The sequence below is a fragment of the Lutra lutra genome, chromosome 16, assembly GCF_902655055.1.
Source record: "Lutra lutra chromosome 16, mLutLut1.2, whole genome shotgun sequence".
NCBI lineage: Eukaryota > Metazoa > Chordata > Mammalia > Carnivora > Mustelidae > Lutra > Lutra lutra.
In genome coordinates, this window is record NC_062293.1 from 18166802 (window position 1) to 18189347 (window position 22546).

Sequence of the window (22546 nt, forward strand, 5' to 3'; positions counted from 1 at the left end):
TGTAAGTGAGATCACGTTTTATAGAGAGAGAGAGAACACATACAAAATATATAATAACGCAAGATAGATTTTTACTCAGCAGTGGCTTATAAGCATTTGCCTGTTTTATTAAAATTCATTTCTAAAAATTATTTTCCGTAATTGCCTGTGGCTCCAGGGTACAGATAGATGTGTTGTAACTTAACTGCCTTATCGTCAGGAGTATATTTTAGTTGTTTGTAGCTGGCTCTTTGGAACGGGGGGAAATAGATGGACCGTAAATGAAACCCCTCTGAGGAGGGTTCTAGTTTATAGGTTTCTGAGTGTTCTTTATATCAGCATGGGAAGCAAAGACCGTTTCTGTAACTACCATGTATTAATGGTTCAGCTCCTGAGTGGAAATGGCCCTAAGCCTCCGGAGAGTATTACCCATCCTCAAACACACTGTTCATTTACAGAGCAGCCAGCTGGGGGCTCTGACGTCATCGTGAAAAACCACACATGGACTTCTAGAAAGTTAGCTCTGGAAGGAATATCAGAGATCACTGAATCCTTCTTTTTCATTTCATATATGGGAGAGTGTGCCCAGGGTTACAGAACCTAATGGGTTGGGGACTAGAATCAACTTGGGGGTTTTTCCTATCACACCAAACTGCCACAGTTGATGCTCTGTCCTAGTTAAGAGGGGGTAGACAGAAACCCACAGAGTGATGAACAGCAGTGTATGGCATCAGCTTGGGCAGGAGGAGATGGGGTTTGGTGGACAGGTGTAGAGTAGGGAGCTGGGAATCCCAGACTCGCAGTGTTGGGCAAGGAGGCCCAGAGGCAGGTGGTTTGGACCCATGGCCTGCTTTAACATTGGTGGACCGTCTCACCAAGGAGAAGACTTGAAGTAAAACTGTGGGCAGGCAGGGGTAGGACCACATCGAGGAGGGTTTGAAATGCCCAACAAAAGAATTTTGACTTTATCCTTTAGGCAGTTGGGAGCTATTAAAGATTGGGGGTGCTGTAGCCACATGGTCTCTGTCACCACCATTTCACTTCCCTGACAGAGCACAAAAGCAGCCGTAGACAATATGTAAGTGAACGAGTGTCACCGTGTTCCTATAAAACTTTACTTATGAGCCATGGAATATGAACGCACATGTCACAAAATACTCTTCTTCTTTCGGTTTAGTCAACCATTTAAACCTGCAGACAGAGCCTGTCCTTTGCTAGAGGGACATGCATCGGCTGTGGGCTGAACTTAACCTTGAGGGGCAGAACCCTCACCAGGCTACCCCACACCAGCTTGCGGCCCTGACCCTTCTTTGCCAAACATTCAGAGAATGCTCTGAGGGGGCCGGGGAAGATTTCTTGCATAAATCAATACCTCAACTAATTCTCCTTTCCCAGGAGCTAGACTTCCTGCACGATGGCCGACCTAAACCTGACTCTGTGCTTTGACAACATTCCCTCCACCGTGTTCCCTCACCTGTTCACACACAGAACCCAGAAGTCCTCGAGTAAGATTAATGCTTCTGGGCAGGACAGAAGCCTGTGTCCCGAGGCGGCTTCCTTCCCCAGGCCATCTCAAGCAAACAAGACATGAAATTCATGTCCCCAGGCCATTTTCCCAGCCCCTGTAGTATCCTGGGGGCTGTATGTGTTTCTCAAGATCCAAGTTCTCCCTCACAACCTGCTTAAGAAAGATATACGTATAAAATAAATGGGGAAGGGGCGCCTGGGTGGCTCAGTGGGTTAAAGCCACTGCCTTCAGCTCGGGTCATGATCCCAGGGTCCTGGGATCCAGCCCTACATCGGGTTCTCTGCTCTGCGGGGAGCCTGCTTCCTCCTCTCTCTCTCTCTGCCTCTCTGCCTAGTTGTGATCTCTGTCAAATAAATAAATAAAATCTTTAAAAAAAAATAAAATAGGGACGCCTGGGTGGCTCAGTTGGTTAAGCAGCTGCCTTCAGCTCAGGTCATGATCCCGGCGTCCTGGGATCGAGTCCCACATCGGGTTCCTTGCTCATCAGGGAGCCTGCTTCTCCCTCTGCCTCTGCCTGCCATTCTGTCTGCCTGTGCTTGCTCTCTCTCCCCCTCTCTCTCTCTCTCTGACAAATAAATAAATAAATAAATAAATAGGGAAAATGCCACAACGTAATGTTTAAAAAATTAATAAATGAAGATAAAGATTGGGGTGGGCTGACATGGGCAAAGCTGATGGAAGGTGGGCCAGAAGAAGGAACACCCACTTAGACACTTCTACCAATATTCAGATACAGGCTTGCGAGTACTGGTTTCCTGTTATCTGTGAGATGGAAAAGGAGGAGATGGATTGGAGAGCCGTCCTCCCGTTCTTTCAGTGAGCGTTTATTATACTTCTGTAGCACACTAGGCCTGGTTCTTGTCAGTGTGCTCTGCGTGAGTGTGCTATGCTGTGTGTGTAATAGATACAGTGGTGCAGAGGAGAGAGCTTCACTAATGGGGGAAAGAAGGGGAGAACTTGGTAATCAACAAAGTGCAGAAGAAACAGATTTTGAGGGACGCCTGGGTGGCTCAGTGGGTTAAGCCGCTGCCTTCGGCTCAGGTCATGATCCCAGCGTCCTGGGATCGAGTCCCACATCGGGCTCCTTGTTCTGTAGGGAGCCTGCTTCTCCCTCTGCCTCTGCCTGCCACTCTGTCTGCCTGTGCTCGCTCGCTCTCTCTCTGACAAATAAATAAATAAAATCTTTAAAAAAAAAAAAAAAGAAACAGATTTTGAACTTGGTTGAAGTGCCAAGGGGCCTACTGAGAGAGAACAGTCTGAAGGGGAACGTAGCTTTAGGGAAAAGATGATGAATTCCCTGTATGCCATCTCGAGTGAGAGGAAACAGTCTGACATCTGGATAGAAATACTCGGGAGCTAGTTGGTGACGTCAGTGATCCAGCTGACTTTGTTACAGGAGCCCTTGACTGAGAAGATATTGAATTTTAAAAGGCCCCATTGCTTGGCTTAGACTGACCAGGATTAAGGGTTACAGTCAAACTAAAAAGATTAATTGGTAGAAGATGAGACGAAGGTTGGCTTTGGTGTTTTTCTCTCCAGAGGACTGGCTGTCTGCCTTCCAGAAGCTTAGGGCTAGTCAGAACTTCAGCATGGCACTGCAGCAGGGAGACTGGCCACAGAGAGTTTCTGTAGATCCAGGAAGAATGAGGGAGCCATTAAGCTCCACTTCTAGAAGGAACAGTGTTTGCAGAGTGTAACACGTGAACAGCTGAGCCTGTTTTCATGCAGGAAAGAGTATAAACCGTACCCTTGTCCATAGCTCAGTTTTTTGCTTGCTAGACATGGAGAGCCATCTAGGTGCTCGTTTTGGCTCCAGCATAGTCTTGTTGACTTTGGGCCAGTCCTATCCTTGTCTGCCTGCCTGGTAGAAGGAAATGTCGAGACCTTGGAAAGGAAGATGCTAGAATTCCTCAGCTGTAAACCACTTACACACCTGAAACAGACTTTCAAACAGTACTCAGGCAGGTTATAATCATATGTCTTATCTTACAGGTGACATTAACTACCAGGAATTTGCTAAAAGACTCTGGGGTGACATTTATTTCAACCCCAAAACGTAAGTAGAGTGGGGAAATGACTCTCTAGAGGGAGAATCCATTTTCCCAGGAAGTGAGGACAGAGAAAGAGTTCCTAAGATTAAAGCCTACATTTTTATAAGCCATGATCCTGCCTCCTATAAGTAGATTGGCTTCATGAGCTCTTAGCAGAACGAGGCTGTTCCTCTTGAGGACGTTCACAGCTCAGTTCAGGGGTGCGTGCGAGTCAGAACCATATGCCCTCTCAGGAATCTCTCTTTGGAAATGTTATAATCACATACACACTTCTTCCCTTTGACCCTGCTCAGATTCAGAACTTTTAGGAGATATGCCCTTACGATCGTTGACATGCCTTCTCCCTGCTGGCTTACCCATAACTCTTGTTTTTTCCTCTTTAGACGAAAGTTCACCAAAAAGGCCCCAACCAGCAGCTCCCAGAGGAGCTTTGTGGAGTTTATCTTGGAGCCCCTTTATAAGATCCTCGCTCAGGTGAGTGTGTCAGGCCGCCTTGTTCAGGTCTGGCCTCGTAAGCATGAAGTGAAAAAGCCAGTGAGCTCACACTTCCCTTACCCATAAACTGGCTCAGTTTCGTATCACTAAGTGGGAGGGTAGTTGATCACCTGTCTTCTCAATCTAGAACACTACAGTCCTCTAGATGCTGTTGAATTCAGAGTGAAGAGGAAAGATACAGAAGAAGGAAAAGGCTCTGGAGAAATTGGTGTAAAGATTTTGTATTCAAAGGATTATGACGCTTGAGAATTAATTTCAGTTGTGGGGATACGATTTACAGATCGAGTTGAGAAAGTCCTCCAGGTTTAACATATGTATATAATGTATACGTTAAAGCATTATGTACAACACCAGGGGGGGAAAACCTGGAAATAAGTGCTTACCAATGAGAATCAGATTAATTGAATTATGGTACATCTCAAATGATTTAAGTATTTTGCATCCATTAACAGAATGGATTATGAGCTAGCTTTTAATGACTTGTAGGTATGTATGTATGTGATGTTTGTCAAATTGAAAAGGATGCATCATGGGACCCCTGGCTGGCTCAGTGGGTAGAGCATGCGACTCTTGATCTCCAGGTCATGAGTTCAAGCCCTGTGTTGGGCATAGAGCTTACTTGAAAAAATGAAGAAAGAATCCATCAGACAGTGGTAAAGATGTAGTTAAACATGTGGGATACAGGGCGCCTGGGTGGCTCAGTGGGTTAAAGCCTCTGCCTTCGGCTTAGGTCATGGTCCCAGGTCCTGGGATCGAGCCCCGAATCGGGCTCTCTGCTCAGCAGGGAGCCTGCCTCCCCCTCTCTGCCTGCTTGTGATTTTTCTCTGTCAAATAAATAAATAAAATATTTTAAAAAAACAAAAAAACCCATGGGATGCTTCATAGAAAAGAGCATAGCATTGCATTTGCGTGAATTTGTGCTACCTAAAAGGCAGAAGAAAGAAGTAAAAGGGTGACATTGTACGGGAATTTTCATAGACCCTTTTTCCAAGACAGTTATAAAATATTCCAGTGTTTAATAAGCCCAGTGCACAGTGGGCACATACACATACACAAAATGTGTGTGGCCATTCCAACTGAAAAAAAGTAGAACATAGCAACAACAAGACAAAATAGCATGATTAAAATTTATTAGTGCTGAAAAATGCTTAGTATCTTGTGTCAGACTGGAATGGATTAATAAAAGAAATTTATAGAATCTGTCTCAGTAGAGACCTTGAGTCTGTTGAGAATGATTTAGCTTGGCTTTGCCTGACCAGTGGATGGACTGCTAGGTGACCTTTTTTGGTTCCTTCCAGTGCAATGATGCTCTCAATTGGAGAAGTCTCTAAAATAGGGAAGGGTGAGGGATTTCCTGAGTTTGAGGAGATGCTGCTTTGCAGACACCAGGGGGCAGCACTGAAGGTCCGTTTGAGAGGTCCAGGTTTATTGGCTGGTGTGGGCATTCAACCAAACCCTTTTCACCCGGGGTTGGTTTAAAGAGTAGGTACCGAAGATTTCCCTGGAACCTAATGGGTTGTCCTTGCCAAGAACTCTTCCTATAGAAGAGAACTTAGTGCACTGACCCTTCAAATTGCCCTCTGGCCTTCCGTGGTAGCAGGCACCACACTAGGGCTGTCACTGCAGCTGACATGTCTCGTACTCACACAGGTGGTGGGTGACGTGGACACCAGCCTCCCCAGGACTCTGGACGAGCTTGGCATTCACCTGACCAAGGAGGAACTGAAGCTGAACATCCGCCCCCTGCTCAGGCTGGTCTGCAAAAAGTTCTTCGGCGAGTTCACAGGTAACAGAAGAGCTCACGGCCCCTTTCCCATCCCCATCGTCACGTTCTGCCACAGGTGTCACGCGGAGCTCTTCCTCGTCCCACAGGGATGTTCAGAGGTGTGAGGCTCTTGTAAATAAACTGCAGGCTGGGATAGCCGGCCCCCAGATTTTTTCCCAGCTCTCTTCTTCAGTGGACGGTACCAAGGACTCTCTCTTGGGAAACAGAAGCAATTATATTTCCCTACCAGGAGGAGCATGCAAATTAAGGAGATGGGGAAGCAGATTCTGAGGTTCTAGTGTTTTTTGCCAGGGGCCCGTCAGGAAGGTAGACTCCTGAGGGATATGAAGTAGTGGGAAAGCACCCGGCTCGGATTTCTTTCCCCCGAGCTCCTGTCTTCTCTATTTGAGTGACACGGAAGGCAGGTGCCTCAGTGGAAGAAGCCCCAGCCTGGTTAGGAAAAGACCTGAGTCTTGCTCCTGTTATGTTCCTGACCCTTCCGTGTGGTGAGACCCTGGGCCAGCCCCCCAGTTCTTCTGTGACTCAGTTTCTCATTTGTAAAATAAGGGAGGCAGAAAAGGCAATAGCTAAGGGCCCCCTCAGCAGTCTCTTGGTTCTGAGTCGGGTGGGAATTAGGTGTCTGAATCCTCCAAGGGCATAATTCTAGTAGTTCATTCTGGGCAGGCCATCAGCCCAACCTAGGAGATACCCACTGAAAACAGATCTGCCTTCCGCAGGGGGCTAACGGAGGTCCTCTCTGGCGTGGCTCATTCGCTGTTAGAAAAACAGGAACATGTGTAGAACAGAAACGTGTGCAACGTTTCCCAAAAGAAAAGAACCGATTTAGGGATTGTTCTAAGTAGATCTTAAAGAGATGGGGTACTTACTTAGTGTAAGTGCTCAGTGAGTGTTTATATTCAATATAAGATTGTGGATTGGTAGAGATACTTGAAAATTTTTCTCTGCTGAGCTCCACGGAACCACTGAGCCCTGCTGCTTGCTCTTCCCTGGCATAAGTGCGGCGCCATAAGTTTCAGAGCTGAACATCAGTCCCCTCGCTTTTAGCTCTCTGGCCATCACAAGTAGACCCATAACTCACTACCCACTTCCCTCGTGAGAGCGTATGCTAATGGCCTGCTCTTCTCCCTCCACAGGCTTTGTGGACATGTGTGTGCAGCATATTCCCTCTCCAAAGGTGGGCGCCAAGCCCAAGATTGAGCACACCTACACCGGTGGCGTGGATTCTGATCTCGGCGAGGCCATGAGCGACTGTGACCCCGACGTAAGAGAAAACCCCCATTTCTCTTAATGTTTGTTCCCTCGTGTGTGGGGAAGCTGTTTTCTGGGTCATAGAAAGAATGCCTTCTTTCCCTCCTTGCTTGTCACCTACTCTCCGTGAGCAAAATCAAAGAGACCTGGATTCAGAGCCTGGTGTTACGGTGGTGTGAGCTTGGGAACATTATTCAATCTTTCTAAGAGTCTTGGTCTGTAAAATGAGGATAATAATTTGTATGGGATTGTTACAGGAATTGAATAAGATAGAGAAAGTATTATACCGTGTTCCGCGCGGTGTCTGACAGAGAGTAAAGATTCAACAAATGGGAGCTAACCTTGTTAGCCTTGGGCTTTAAAAAGATCTTTCCCAGGGGTGCCTGACTGGCTCCGTCAGTAGAGCATGTGAGCAATGATCTCAGGGTCATGAGTTCAAGATCCACACTGAGTGTACAGCTTACTTTAAAAATAAGTAAATAAATTTAAAAATAAAAAAAAATAGAACAGTCTTTCCCAACCGTTCCTAAGTCAGTCTAGTTTCTTGGCATAAACACCCAACCAGTTGAGAACTGAGTTACATCTTCGGAAAGAATTTGGGACAAGCAACTTGTAATTTTGCAAGTGAATAGTGCCAGTCTGCCATCTTAAACCTGCTTTTCTTTGCCATTGCCCTGAGCCCCCTAAAGAAAAGGAAAAGAGTTCTGTTGCTCTGTGACATCTGTTAACTAAGCAGGGGTCAGAGCGGGGTTTGGAATTTTCCCAGGAGATTGACGCATCTTCCTCTAGGTCTGGGCAGTCTTTTCTCGGACCTCATGTCATTGCTATCAAAGGAGATAGAGACCGTGGTATTTACTGTGGGAATATGTGTGGTTGACCCCGCACTCTGTCCCCATCTCCAGGGTCCCCTGATGTGCCACACTACCAAGATGTACAGCACAGATGATGGAGTTCAGTTTCATGCCTTTGGCCGGGTGCTAAGTGGCACCATCCACGCCGGGCAGCCTGTGAAGGTGCTGGGGGAGAACTACACCCTGGAGGATGAGGAGGACTCCCAGATATGCACCGTGGGCCGCCTCTGGATCTCTGTGGCCAGGTACCGCCAACCAGAGCCCAGAGAGGCACACCTTGGCCTTGTCACTGGAGGCACCACAAAGAGCTGGAGGGAGTGGTCCTGCTTGGAAGCACAGTAGCTGCAGGGCCCCCTACAATAGATCAGCTGACCCTCCCTCACATCTGTTGACTTCCAGTTCTTACTACCCAGAGTTGCTAGGGCCAAAAGGCAGCTACTCTTGGGATAATGCCAAGAGCCTTGCCTTTGCGTTTTGAATGGCTTGTATAAACTTTGGTGGCAGGATTTCTATTTTTACTCTTAATCCTCTCTTCCTTTTCTGTGTTCCTAAGTCATAACCTTTATGTTTCTTCCCAAAAGAAATGGTCTCCCAGCCTCCACTGACTATTCTTTGACTAAGACAGAAGATTTTGCTGGATCCCTTGTAGCTCCCCCATCTGCAGAATCAGACTTAGCTTGGGCCTCTCGGCTGCTTGTGAGTTCCTAAGTTTGGCTTCTCAGCTAGCAAGCAGAGCGGAGGCAGTCCTGTTCCTGACACTGCTGCCGTATCTTGCCGACAGCCCCTGTCCCCTCCTCCAGTCCCACCCATTCCCGTTCCCAAGAAGGTAGAAGACTGATGAGCCAGGACAGTTATAGTATCTTCTGTGATGCTTTTGGCATGTCTTTACCTTGTACCCCTTGGCCAGTGCCTTGCTTACCACTATTACCAACTGGAACTGGGTTTTCCTATAGTCCTCTTATAGTACCACGGGCTTTTCTCTCATGTGCTAATCCGTTGGTAACTCCACTTGGTGCTAATCCGTTGGTAACTCCACTTGACCCTTGAACAACACAGGTTTGAACTACATGGGTCCACTTTAATGTGGGGTTTTGTTTTTTTGTTTTTTTCAATAAATACGCTATAGTCCTATAAACATACTTCCTCTTGTTTAGGACTTAGTATTTTCTTTTTTCTTTAGTTTATTGTAAAAATACAGTGTAGAATACATATAACACACAGAATATGTGTCACTTGACTATTTATGTTATCATAGCCAACAGTAGGCTGTTAGTAGTTAAGTTTTGGGAGGAGTCAGGACATTTACGTGGAGTTTCAATTCGGCGGGGGGGGGTGGCGCCCCTAACCTCTGCATTGTCAAGGTGTCACCTATACATATGTGAGGTTTTATGATTGGTTGTTTATTGTGTCCCTCCCCTGCTGGAATGTGTCTGTCTGCTTCACTCCTGCTCCTGGCTCAGTGCCTGGCACCCCTCCTTATTTCACTTCTCTGTTGCTCCAGGTACCACATTGAGGTGAACCGTGTTCCTGCTGGCAACTGGGTTCTGATCGAAGGTGTTGATCAACCGATTGTGAAGACAGCAACCATAACTGAACCTCGAGGCAATGAGGAGGTAGAGTTTCTGAAAAGGCAGCTGGATTTATTTAAGCTAGAGGATCACATGGAGCCATACCGCCCATGAACAACTAGCAGCAGAACTCACGGGGTACTAACCCGGAGTCATGTCTACTTCCTGGCCCTGGGCCTCTGCAAGGCTCAGTGTTCTACATCTGACCCTGCTTGATTCTCCCGGTACTCTGCTCAGAGGCTAGGAACTACGGGGAGTTCCTTTATCTTTCCCTCTTTGTTCTGCCAGAATGCGCAGGAGTAACTCCAAGCAGCATGATGGCTCCTGGTGGGGGTGGTCTGCTCCTCTCTGACCTCTGCACCTCTCGTGCCCACTCAGGCCAGGTGCCCTCATTCTTCCGCATTTTGAATTTCAGGCTCAGATTTTCCGGCCCCTGAAGTTCAACACCACGTCTGTTATCAAGATTGCTGTGGAACCAGTCAACCCCTCAGAGCTGCCCAAGATGCTGGACGGTCTGCGCAAGGTCAACAAGAGCTATCCATCCCTCACCACCAAGGTACGCTCAGGGCGTGCGCGAGCTGCCAGGCCCCACTGCCCAGCTTCGCGTCCACCAGGTGTGCCTGATCTGCCTCCAGCTGCCTGCGTCCGGAGCAGATGTTCCCATCTGCTGCTGTCATCTCAAAGCAGGACATGTTGGGGAGAGGGTGAGAATGCACGTGTGTGTGTTCATAGCCCACGGTGTGGGAAAGAGATGTGTCCTGGAGAGTACACTTTGAATTTATTTTTCCAGAAAATATAGAGGGAAAAGTGAGTCATTTTGATCCTTCTGCATTCCTGAGCCTTCTGGCGTACTTCTCTGAGTAGCTGGCTGGGGCTGAAGGGTCAGCTTATGTCCTTAGACATAGGGCAGAGTGTTCCCTTAACGGTTGTGACGGGAATAAGCCAGTGACCTTATGCCTAGCAGCACCATGCTGAATGGTCCAAGTGTCTTGAGGATTAACCCATAGGCCCCTGCTCCCCACTGGTCCTTCTTGAAGAGGCTAGAACTGAGGCTGAGCAGTGGCTTGCTGAGACTGGGTTCAGGCACCACCTCCTGGGCTCTTTGCGTTGCTTCTGTTGCTAGCTGTTGTGGCTGGTACAAGAGGTCCAGGCTGTGACCCCCAGGGCTGTTGCATTTCAGGTGGAAGAGTCCGGGGAGCATGTGATTCTGGGTACTGGGGAGCTCTACCTGGACTGTGTGATGCACGACTTGCGGAAGATGTACTCAGAGATCGACATCAAGGTAAGTTAGCGTCCCCTTTCTTGAGCGCCTCCCCGGCCAGGAGCTTGACTCACGACTCCAGACTGATTTTATAAGTAGCCAAACCCTTGATTCGCCTGGAAGGCCTGCGTAAAGAGGGGGTTGCTAGGGGAAGAGATGTGTTTGGGAAGAGCATGACCTGTTGCTCCCTATATGGGAAGGTATTTGAGATCTGGTTTGCCCCTTTCTGCAGGGTTATTCTCACTGTCATTCTTTTAAAGTCAAAGCTCCCAAGCCAAAGTGATTTCTTGGTCTTCTGTTAAAAAAACAGTTACACAACCCATCTTTGGCAGTGAGGGCTCAGTGGATGGTTTCAGGGAGTGAGGACTGGCCCTTCTGAGTTTGCTCTCAGGTCATGACGTAGCCCCTCAGTTCAAGTGCGCCTTTTTGGTAGACATGTTTTCTCCCAGCCCCTGTGGTGGTGGGGGCAGGTGCCCTCATGTACCTGTCTCAAGTGCTTCTCCTGATGTGCCGAAGTCGGGTGCTCTAGAAGACACTGGGTTCTCAGTAGCTGGCCCTGCGGGAGCTTCAGGGAAGGTCTGAGAGTGGAACGGGGACCTGCCAGGCTGTCCCTAGTGCCCACAGTGACAGAGCCACGCGATGTTCAGTGAGCAGTGGGGGGGTTGGCTGAACAGATGTTGGAAGAGACCTTGGGGGACTATCATTTATGCCCAGGTTCCTCATGCCCAGGCTGAGGAACACAAACTCCACAGTCTGCTAGGTTTTCTCAGGCTGCTTAGTGCCGGTCTGCACTTTGTGCCCGCCGTGGGGCTTGTTGCCGACGCTGAGAACAGAGTGTTGTCGCAGAGAAGGTGCCAAGTAGACCTCAGAATCCCCTTTGGCACAAGATTGTCCTTCCAACAAATTGAGACCTTGCCTAACAATTTATTCTGTTTCCCCAGGTGGCTGACCCTGTTGTCACATTTTGTGAGACGGTAGTGGAAACATCTTCACTCAAGTGCTTTGCTGAAACACCCAATAAGAAGTGAGCTGGGGGGGCGGGCGCCTGGGTGGCTCAGTGGGTTAAAGCCTCTGCCTTCAGCTCAGGTCATAGTTTCAGGGTCCTGGGATCAAGCCTGCATCAGGTTTTCTGCTCAGCAGGGAGCCTGCTTCCTCCTCTCTGCCTGCCTCTCTGCCTACTTGTGATCTGTCGAATAAATAAAAAAATAATCTAAAAAAAAAAATGAGCTGGTGGGTCCGAGTGTCCCTGGGACGGACAGGGGACACTCTCCTCTCCCCACGCCTCTCCACCCTAATCACAAGCGCTGTGGAGAAAGAGACCCCCAAGCCTTGGGATGGGGTCTTAGGATGCTTGAATTTTATCCCAGCACTCTCATCCCTTAGGCCTGTAGACATGATGCTGTGGGGTTCTTTGCTGGAGGTACCCCAAGAATGAGTGGCCTTGTCTTTCTGTATAATATGATCATCTTAAAATTTTACCCTAGCAGCAGCTCCACTGTTTTTTGGTTTTTTTAAGATTCTGTTTTTAAATGATCTCTACACCCAGCATGGGGCTCAAAGTTACACCCCTGAGATCAAGAGCCACCTGCTGCACTGACTGAGCCAGCCAGGCGCCCCAAAACCTCGCTGTTTTAAATGAAAGAAGACAGAAGATGAACCCTTTTTGCTCTACTCTAGCCCTCTGGCTTCTACTGGTGTCACTGCCTTGCCAGCCTTTTCTTAGGGATGCCCCTTCTGCGAGTCCTGCTGATCTTTATCGCTACCCATGTCCGTTATTACCAGGAACAAGATCACCATGATTGCTGAGCCCCTTGAGAAGGGCCTCGCCGAGGACATAGAGAACGAGGTGGTCCAGATCACGTGGAACAGGTGAGAACGTGCTGTGGTTCCCAGGCTGAAAGGAGAAGAGGCGCCACAGCCTGCCCACCTGTCCCAGGAAGCGAACTGTCCTCCAGGAAGGCAGGATCTGTGACCCCAGCAGGCAGGAATCAACAGAGCTGCTGTATGCCTTCATTGTCTCCTCCTCCCCCCCAGGAAGAAACTCGGAGAATTCTTCCAGACCAAGTACGATTGGGATCTGCTGGCTGCACGTTCCATCTGGGCTTTTGGCCCTGATGCCACCGGCCCCAACATCCTGGTGGATGATACCCTGCCCTCTGAGGTACAGCAGAGCTGGTGGGAGCCATTGCGGTGGTTTCTTTGCTGTTGAGTGGAAGAAACTACAAAGTGTAATTCTTTTCCCCAAAGTGTTTTGTGGCTTCTGGTGAATCTTCTTACCAGTATACCTACCTCCTCCTCCCTCTAAACTCTGGTTGTTGCCGGGGTCACTGCTCATACATGCCCTCATGTTCTGTGCAGGTGGACAAGGCTCTTCTTGGCTCAGTGAAGGACAGTATCGTTCAAGGTTTCCAGTGGGGAACCCGAGAGGGGCCCCTCTGTGATGAGCGTAAGTTCCACCCGAGCCTCGGCCTCCCCTGCCCCAGCCCTCTAGGGGCCTCATGCCTGGGCAGGTGAGTTGGGCTCATCTATGAGCCCTGGCAGGAGAAGCAGCTCGGGACACACAGGGCCAACCCCCGTCCTGAGGCAGCATCCTCTCCCCTCCTCCTTCCCCGTCCTAGTGCTATTGCTTGGGACATTCTGGAAATGAAGTTACTCCTAGACTGACATTTGCTCCCCAGTCCTGAGAAGGAATGTGTTCGAGGAGGGGTATCAGGTGGGAGGTGGGATCAGAGTGGTTTATAGACCAGGATTAGATTTAGTGGGAAGCAATGTGCAATTCCTCGAATTTATTCTTTATCCAAAAACAATTAAACATTTATCCAAAACAATTAAATCCTTTATCCAAAACAATTAAACAGCAAGAAGAACACATAAACTTTTAGGAAGGCTTTACGATTCTTGAGCATGATCTGAAACAAACACGAAGAATGTGTGCTTGACTTCTGTGCTCTGCTGTAGCCCTTGATACCCTGTCAGAACGCCCATCCGCAGGGTGATTGTGTGGCCTCAAGCCAGCTGCCACACTGCTAGAGGCTCCTGGCTGCTCTGCTTTTGGGCCCTTGACGAGTACCACAACTGCTCCTCGCTCAGCAGCTCCCCCATCTCCATTTCAGTGATTCGAAATGTCAAGTTTAAGATCCTGGATGCAGTGGTTGCCCAAGAGCCCCTGCACCGGGGCGGGGGTCAAATCATCCCCACGGCGAGGAGAGTCGTCTATTCTGCCTTCCTCATGGTGAGTGGATGGCGCTGACCTGGTGCGGCGCGTTAGGTAGAAGTCCAAGCTTTTGGGGTATCAAGACTACAGCCCTTCCAGTCTTTTCTTTACCCGGATCCTTTCCCCAGCCTTCCCCAAGCTGAAGAAGCCTTTCTTGCCCCATTGCAGGCCACTCCTCGTCTGATGGAGCCTTACTACTTTGTGGAGGTCCAGGCCCCTGCGGATTGTGTCTCCGCTGTGTACACCGTCCTGGCCAGGCGCAGGCGAGTCACCTGGATGGCGTGTCCAGGAGGGTGCAGAGAGCAGGAGCACAGCAAGAAGTTACCGGGCTCCTGTGGGGAAGCAGATGGGCCTCCTGCACAGTCTCTGTTCCTAAAAACCCACTGAGCTGGTTCTTCAGAAGGAAGTGGGAAAGATTTAAGGCAATCCCCAGTTTCACCGCAGATAAAAATTTTGAGATTCCTTCTTGGGTCCTCTCTCCTTGGAGAGCCCTTGGGGAAAGTACTGAAATGTGACAGTGGGGGTAATGTCTGTAGGACCTTGTCTCGTCAGTGTTTCCACTCTCGCCTAGTGGTCACTGCCCCCTTTGACAGCCACAGGAAAGGACACTGATGGCCCCAAGCCTTTTCCGCCCACTATAGCATGATTGTGGTTATTCTTTCTTTGATGGGAACTCTGTGTTGTGATACGTTTGGGGCCAGATTCTTTCTCTGCTTTTGGTCTCTGTAGGACAAGGGACTCAGCCTTTCTTTTTCTGTCGCAGGGGGCATGTGACTCAGGATGCACCCATCCCAGGCTCCCCTCTCTACACCATCAAAGCTTTCATCCCTGCCATTGATTCTTTTGGCTTTGAGACTGATCTGCGGACTCACACCCAAGGGCAAGCCTTTTCCTTGTCTGTCTTCCACCATTGGCAGGTGAGAAAACGGTGCAGGCTGGCCAGCGTGGCCTCCCACCTGTTCAAGGCCAGTCCCCTCTGGCCTGTTCCCCTTCCAAGCCCCAAGTGAGATTTCCAACATCCTAAACAAGAGTCGTAGACCCCCTGAAACCACTTTACCTTTCAGATTGTGCCCGGTGATCCTCTGGACAAGAGCATTGTCATCCGCCCCCTGGAGCCACAACCTGCTCCTCACCTGGCCCGGGAATTCATGATCAAAACCCGTCGCAGGAAGGTATGCGTCCCTCCGGCCCATAGCCAGCCCTCATTCCCCGGGGATCTTGGCAGGAGTTGGATCTCTTTTCATTTCTTCCTTTGGGACCTTTTTCCCAAAGAGTGGGAACAGTTCACTACACAGTGCAGAGAGGTGGTCTGTATAGCCCTCGGGCCCCCAGACCCAGGGCCCAGTCTGGCTGGCAGGGGAGCACCTCGTCCCATTGGCGATTCCTCAAATAGCTGGCCCAGAGTTCTCCCACACCAGCACCACCCCCCCACCCCCAGCACGGGTCTCAGATGGCCTTCAGCTCTGTCGGCCACCACACAGGGCTCTTCCCTGCGTCGCCCCCACTCCTGCAGGGCCTGAGCGAGGACGTAAGCATCAGCAAGTTCTTCGATGACCCCATGTTGCTGGAGCTCGCCAAGCAGGATGTTGTGCTCAACTACCCCATGTGAGTGCTGGGGCTCCCAGTGGCCCCTGCACCCTGCAGCAGGCTGTGTCCTGCACTTGAAGCTGAGACCTGGCGGACCTGGACTCCACATTGTCAGCGTCAGAGAGCTGCTGTGGCCGTTTTTAACCATCCCAAACCCTCCGACCCAGAGTCCCAGGAAGGAAGAAGTATCTGGCCTCCCAGTTCCTCTGCAGCCTCTGCCTGGCTCCATGCCCAGGGACCAGAGCGGAGCTTGGACTGCGGGAGGGAGAAGGGGACGAAGTGTTTAACCCCAGGGGGCTCTGTCTTCAGGATTTACATGGAATGTTTTTTGTTTTTTTAAAGTTTGACCTTAGACATGGTTTTTAAGTGAACAGAACATTCTGACCTCTGCCTTGCTCTGTTCCTTTCATCTTCACCCCCATCCCCTTCCCTCCAGCACAGTGTGGTCCTGCCACTTGGGTTCTGAATATATGTCGTCTCCTATGTCTCTTCTCCCATCTGCAGTCTTCCTGCCTGGATGCCCTGGGCAGCAGCCTGTGGTGGGAGGGATGCCGGTCTCTCTATTCAGTGCTCCCGTGAATGTTGAGGCCCCCTTCTTACCTCTGCCCTTCCCCCTCCCGCACTTGCCTCTTTATTTTCCTCCTTCTGCATAGCACCTGGGCTTGCTTGGGAGGTGTCAGGCTTCTGGGACCAGAGGCTCTTGCCCCTGGAGAATCTCCCTTGCCCTGGAGCTGGGGGCTTCAGTCCAGGACTCTGACTTCTAAACCTTTCTCTAAACCATACACACGCACAGACAGACACACAGACACACACTGCTATCGGTCCCTTACTCTACTATCCCCCATGTGAAGAAGAGACTTGATTTTCTTCAAAACTGCTTTATTAGGAACGTACCAGGGATTGATGGACGAGGCTCTGGCTGCCCCAGGAGTCCTACTTCTCCCTGGGGTCCTGTGCTGATCTCTTGACGTAGTCTCTGTACATCGTGTACACAGCACCTGCAGGAGGGAGAAGGGAACACGTCCCAGAACACCGAACCCTGTACCCATCCTCTGGCTCGCCCAGGAGTCTGACTCCAGCCATTCCCCTGAGAGTCCGGCTTCCCTGCTTGTCTTGCTGCTCTCCGTCTCGTCTCAGCCGCTGCCACCAGCGCGCGGCCACAGGGCCTAGGGAAACACCCTCGGGCAGTTCACAGAGCACTTCAGGCAGATCACCTATCTGTGACGCCCCACAGCAGCCTGCGAGGTGGGCCAGCCAGGGTGCTCATCACCCTGTCAGACAGGGCAACCGAGGCTCAGAGAAGGGCGTTTGTCCATTGTCACACAGCTAGTCCGGAGCCGTCTGCCTCTTGACCCAGAGAGGAAGAGAAGTTCAGCATATGTTCTGCTGTGTGATATTTCTCATCTCTCATCTCAGGACAGACTGTCACGAAACCAACAGAGTGCACCCCCACAGGCCCTGGGATGGGAGATAAAACGGAACCCTGAAATGGCTTGGGTTGAGGACTTCACCCAAGACTTGCTGTGGAGCCCAGTATAGGGAACAGGGACTAAAATCATAATCCCTTAACTGTCCAGACTCACAGCCAGATTTTGCCTAATCAGCTCTGTTCTGAGACCCCAGCAGCCACTCACCTAGTATGACTGCACCCACAGCACAGGCCTGCGCGGCCACACGGGTGTGAATCAGGTGTATGGACATCTTGGTGGAACCACGGGCCTTCAGCCGATAAATCCGGTAGGCTGTCACTGCCAGGCAGCCTCCTAAGCCTGTAGGCAGAGAACGTAACCATTGGGCCTCAGTCACCATTCACATGCCTCCCCTGATGAGCAACCCCCTCACTAGGCAACCTGGGCATCTGGAATAAACCCCAGCTTTCCTGCCACTTCATGGAGGGAGAGGGGGACCGTTCTCCGAATATTGAGTTGTTTCCACTCCGTGGTGTTTTCAGAGTAGCTGCTTCCCTCCAGTGTCACCCACCCTGAACCCCCTCCCCCCACTGGCTCTGCCCGGGGCCCTTCTCCAACCGCTGTTGGCTCCCACAGCCGCTTTCCTGCTCTTAAGATCCTGAGGAAGGAAGGCCTGGGAGACCCCAAGCTGCTCCTTCCTCTCCTGACACTGTGTTGATGCCCCACGTTTCCCTGTACCCCAAGCCCTCAGTTGGCCACCGGCTCCACCCCACCCATCCAGACTCCCTCATTTCTTTGTCGGGCATGTCCCTTTGTTCTTTGGCACCTTTGCTGCTGGTTCAATCCTCTCCTGGCTGTTGAGTGCTCAGTGGGCAGAACACTTGAGTTCTCTGCTTCATTTGAAAAGACTAGGAGACCATTCTCTGAGGGCAGGCCCCTCCTTGCCCTCTTCCTTTACTTTCCTACTCACCGACAGGCACCAGCGGAGACTCCCTGGTCTTCCTCAGGAACTTCTGAGACACACTGTCTTCGCCCTCAGGTGGTGCCCACCAGCCTTTGTTTGCAGACATGATCCTGGCCCCAGGGTTTTCAGCTGGGTCTCTGAGGCTTCAGCCCAGTCCTAGAAAGAGGAACCCCATAATAAGAACTCCGATTCTCCTCAGTCTTGGGTAGAAAGGAGGGAGTTGCCCGCTAAGACCCTCTCTTACCATGCCCCAACACAGCCACTACTTGAAAAGATGTCCCAAGTCTCCTGTGTCAGATGGCTGGACCACTAGTGCCACTTCTCCCATCCCTTCTTTCTAACATATGCCTCTTCCTCTGCTCATTCTGACTTTCTTTTCCCTGCTCTCTCCTCCCGTCCCCAAACTTCCATTTGTATCCCTACGTGGTCCTTGGGTCAAGAAAAGCAGCTGGAAAAATCTGCAGATGAGGGTGGGAGGAACAGGCCTTGAGCCTTGGGACCCCCACTGGCCTTGAATCTGTGACAGTTGTTCCTGAGGGAGCTACAGAACGGGATCTGGCCCCAGGGAGCCAGAGTCATCCCAGTGTTAGAGCACTGGTTACTGAATCACCAGAGCCAAAGACGAAAATGAGTGGACATTGATTTGTGAATAATTTAGCATAGATTTTGGACATTAGTACTAATGGAACTAATTCTGGTCCCTGAACTCCCATTTCCATCTCTTGCCAAGTTCTTTGCCATTGCCGAACCCCTGCCTCCCTCCCTGGGCAGGTGACCCCTATTGCTCTACTTGCTAACCCCAGTAAACATCTGCTCTGATCATAAACTAGACCGAGTAGCAGAGTCCTGGTCCACAGACCAGGGCTTCTGCCTGTGAGGTACCTTCTAGGTCTGACCATGAGACCGCATCCCTATGGGAGGTAGCCTCCATTCCTAGTTGCCTCTTCTCTCCTGGAGGAGTGAGGACTGTCGGCCCCACAGGTTCTCAGCATGCTGGTGCTTACCCTAGGAGATGGCTAGAAAGTAGAGTGCGAACAGCCCGGCCAGGGCTCAGCATCTGCTGTTTTGAACCGGCCAGGAGCCGATGATAGAGCTGCCACTGTGGGGTCAGGGAAGCAAGCTTTAATGGGGACTTTGAAGTCAGGAATGGAGAGGGGAGGAGATAGGCCAGGGCATCAGTCTTAACCCCCCATTTGCTGAGTTCCAGGCCGCAGCTCCAAGCACTGGAAAGTAATGAAAGATAGATGGCGGGAGCCCTTAACTAGATTCAGTCTGTTAATTCCCATGGCAGTAAGGGGCTGGATCAGACGGGGACTTGCTACGGAGAACAGAGCTGGAAACACAGAGGCGAGCAACGATAGAGATCCTTGGTTCTCCTGCAAGCTACACTGCTTCAAACACGAACAATGTGGGATGTAAATAAAGTGCCCCAAATCCCAATTGTGGTCTTGATCCTTCAAAGGAGGCTTTCTAGATCAAGCAGATTCACCCAGGGTATGAACACTAGGACTTCCTCACGTCTCCAGGGCTCCTTGGACTGCCCGCAGGGCTGAGATGCTCGCTCATGCTCTCTCGGGACAGAGATGACAATGACCTGTATTATCATCTACTTTGTTTGAGGTGCTTACATTTCAGGCCTCCCAACTGTTCTGTACGGTAGGTAGTAGTTTGTTCACAGACTGGGAACTGAGCTTCTGAGAGGCTCAGTGACTTATCCAAGAGTGCACAGCACCACCCTTGGCCATGTCAGGATCTGAATCTAGGTCTGACCGTCTCCAGGCTCTGTACTTGTAGTCCGCTTCCCACCGGCTGACGAAGCAAAGACCCTCCATCCAGGCTGAAGCTTAGGACTGCTGATCAGTTGTGACACCCTGGATTCAGAGAAGAGGAGGAAAGAACCTTCTTGTTTGTAAGCAAGTGGACAAAGATTGAAGTACACTATGGAGAGTCCCACTCCATCCCAGGCCTTTGCTCCTTCCCTAGATCCTCAGCCCCACGTGTCTGTCCAAAAGGGGCTTTTCAGCCCTGGATATCTGTCCAGCGGCTGAAGTCTTTCTTTTCTCTCCCCAAGCACTCACTGCTCTAGGAAAAGACCCTGGGGTCACAGCAGCTCCCCAGGGCCTTCACATATCCCCAGCGTCCATGGGAACTCTCCTCTCAGTCATTCACACACACTCTCCCGGGCCGCCTCTCCTGGTCCCAACGGTGGCCTGAATTCTCAAGAGATGGATGGTCTGGGCCAGAGGCAGGGGGATGGAAATTCCTGGATGAGACAGAGCAAGAATCAGGATCAACTTCATGCTCTTTGGAGAACAGGGGCCAAGCTATGGAGAGCAAAGTTCAACTTCTTTGAGAGGTTCTCCCTTCTTGCTGGGCTTCTGTTGATGCTCCTGGAGCCTCTCAGCCCAGAATTGAGAAAAGAATAATACACATTGTTACTATGATTTTCCGAGCACCTACAGGGCCAGAAATGTGGTCATTGCTTTAAGTAGGTTATTTTATTTAATCCTCACAATTCTGTTAAGGTGGGTACTATTATTCCCATTTCACGGATGAAAAATTGAGGCTTGGGTAAAATGTCTTGCTCCAGGACACAGTAAGTGACAGAAAAAAACAGCCAGACTAATAACTGTTCCTCAAATCAAATCTCACTGCTCTGGACTAACGGGAGAAGGATTGTAAACTGGAGGGAAGCTCTTGAAACAGAAGAAATAAAATTGCTTTTAACTTCTGAGAGCACACTAAAACTTCAAAGAACAGACTTCTGTAGAGTGCCACTTCAGTAAACAACTAAGATAAATTACGATAACATTTTTGTTACTATGCCAAGTCTTCAATAATTATTTCTCTTTAAGCATTTCTACATTAGTAATTTACTTAGTAAACCTTTTTTCCTTCCAGGTCATGTCACACTCATAGAAATTCTAATTTAGAAGGGTCTAATTGAGTGATGCAGACAGACTTAATGGATCTGGAGCGTAGGCCACAAGCAGACATGGGGTCAGTCAGCTGCTTGAATGACCACTCTCTGAATACTTGGTCTTCTGCCACTCTGTCTTTTGAGTCTATGCCGTCATCTGTAAAATGATGGTAGCATCTACCCATAGGATCATTGTAAGAATTAAATAAGATGATTGTTAGAATCCCCCTGCACAGGGGCGCCTGGGTGGCTCAGTGGGTTAAGCCGCTGCCTTCGGCTCAGGTCATGATCTCAGGGTCCTGGGATCGAGCCCCGCATCGGGCTCTCTGCTCAGCAGGGAGCCTGCTTCCTCCTCTCTCTCTGCCTGCCTCTCTGCCTGCTTGTGATCTCTCTCTGTCAAATAAATAAATAAAATCTTAAAAAAAAAAAAAAAAAGAATCCCCCTGCACACGGCCTGCTCCTATTCCTCCAGAATGAGCAAGCGTCAGGAGGGGAGGAGCAGGCTGGGGGAGAAGTGGAAAGTCCCTAACAACAGATGGAAATGTTGCCACGTTTCCGGGTGGTCCCAATTCAACATACCCTTGTCCCTCCCCAACCTTCTTTTCTTTCTTGGCCTTCCTTACCCTAACTGGAAGCTTCAGGGTTGTTCTCCCTATTGTGTTGAGAGGCAGGTGGCTAGGACTTGAAGTGCTGCGTGAATTAAGGCATTTGCTATGCTATATATAGCCCAAGGGAGCTGAGGGACCAGACAGGGAAAGGAGGGCCACCAACTCCTTCACCTTGAGCTAAGGAGTGCTGAGTGAGGGGATGCTGAAGAATGAACTGGACAAGGAACAGAAGATGCTTGAATTGGGGTTGGAATGGGGAGGACCCAGGCTGAAGGGCTGGGGGAAATCACAGGAGAGAAAACATGAGGCCATATATAGTAGTGTCTCAGGGACTTGAGGTGCCGGGATTCGGGGGGAACAGGAGCAGGCTGGGGCAGTGGAAGTTTCCAGATAATAGGGCTAGGCTGAGGCAGCCTCTCTAGAAAATGCCTGGGGTGGCATCCCCTCCCCTAAAAGCAGGCTGTGAGTTCAAAGGACCTTGCAGTATTTGTCCAAGGACAGCCCCAAGAGCCACAGGCCTGGGGCCAGGAAAGTGCCTTTGTTACCACCAATCTTTCTGGGGAGACTACTCACACATTTAAAAAGCTTCTAAGAGGGTGTGGATGGTAGTGATTGGAAGGCTGCCTCCGGCTGTAGTAGTGCTGACGATGTAGGATCACTTCTTATGAAGGACCAATTTTGAGCACACCTGTCTCAGATGATGAATGGATGTGCCAGAGATTTGAATGTTTTGCTAAGATCCTTGTGTTGGGTGCTTTTGAATACCCAAATTACCTGGCTTCCTCTGAAGAGCACTGGGAGAACTAATGCCTTTGGAGCCTACAAGATTTAGGCACTTCACGTATTTTCCTTAATCCTCACAACAGCCCCCAACAGATGGATCTCTTTCCCATTTTACAGATGAGGAAACCACAGCTCAGAGAGGTTAAGTAACGGTCAGATCTCACAGCAGGTAAATGGCCGAGCTATCCAACCAATAATATTAACCACTATAGACCAGCTGACAGTGGAAAATTAACATAGCAAATAATAATGGGACTTCATGTACATTTCACCATCACTTTCTGCCACCATCCA

General features: G+C 50.0%; 2 protein-coding genes across 3 annotated transcripts in view; one reads left to right on the forward strand and one right to left on the reverse strand.

Moving 5' to 3' along the window:
• Positions 1–15957, forward strand: part of EFTUD2 (elongation factor Tu GTP binding domain containing 2) — a 41903-nt gene extending 25946 nt beyond the window's left edge. Inside the window, exons 12-28 of the mRNA XM_047706427.1 lie at positions 3500–3563; positions 3942–4032; positions 5704–5839; positions 6973–7100; positions 7990–8183; positions 9440–9551; positions 9922–10062; positions 10687–10788; positions 11709–11791; positions 12550–12636; positions 12802–12928; positions 13126–13213; positions 13881–13999; positions 14150–14244; positions 14745–14898; positions 15046–15153; positions 15495–15957. Of these exons, the coding sequence (XP_047562383.1) occupies positions 3500–3563; positions 3942–4032; positions 5704–5839; positions 6973–7100; positions 7990–8183; positions 9440–9551; positions 9922–10062; positions 10687–10788; positions 11709–11791; positions 12550–12636; positions 12802–12928; positions 13126–13213; positions 13881–13999; positions 14150–14244; positions 14745–14898; positions 15046–15153; positions 15495–15590 (1925 nt within the window). The 3' untranslated portion in view covers positions 15591–15957. The remainder of the gene's footprint in view (positions 1–3499; positions 3564–3941; positions 4033–5703; positions 5840–6972; positions 7101–7989; positions 8184–9439; positions 9552–9921; positions 10063–10686; positions 10789–11708; positions 11792–12549; positions 12637–12801; positions 12929–13125; positions 13214–13880; positions 14000–14149; positions 14245–14744; positions 14899–15045; positions 15154–15494) is intronic.
• Positions 15958–16430: 473 nt separating this feature from the next.
• Positions 16431–19806, reverse strand: HIGD1B (HIG1 hypoxia inducible domain family member 1B). Of its 2 annotated transcripts, none has more exons than XM_047706447.1 (4): positions 18946–19806; positions 17948–18097; positions 17203–17337; positions 16431–16566 (listed from the first exon to the last, which is right to left on the reverse strand). In XM_047706447.1, the coding sequence occupies exons 2-4, from the start codon at positions 18045–18047 to the stop codon at positions 16502–16504; spliced, it is 300 nt and encodes a 99-aa protein (XP_047562403.1). In that variant the 5' UTR covers positions 18048–18097; positions 18946–19806; the 3' UTR covers positions 16431–16501. The 2 variants fall into 2 exon arrangements, with proteins under 2 accessions (XP_047562403.1, XP_047562402.1); XM_047706446.1 differs by lacking the exon at positions 18946–19806 and adding an exon at positions 18186–18905.
• Positions 19807–22546: the final 2740 nt, after the last annotated feature.

Coding starts and splice junctions, on each gene's coding strand:
- HIGD1B (XM_047706447.1), bottom strand. CDS start 18,047: ATGTCTGCAAACAAAGGCTGGTGGGCACCACCTGAGGGCGAAGACAGT. Junction 17,338..17,947: donor GTCTCCGCTGGTGCCTGTCG/GTGAGTAGGAAA, acceptor CTCTGCCTACAG/GCTTAGGAGGCTGCCTGGCA. Junction 16,567..17,202: donor TGTGGGTGCAGTCATACTAG/GTGAGTGGCTGC, acceptor TCCCTCCTGCAG/GTGCTGTGTACACGATGTAC.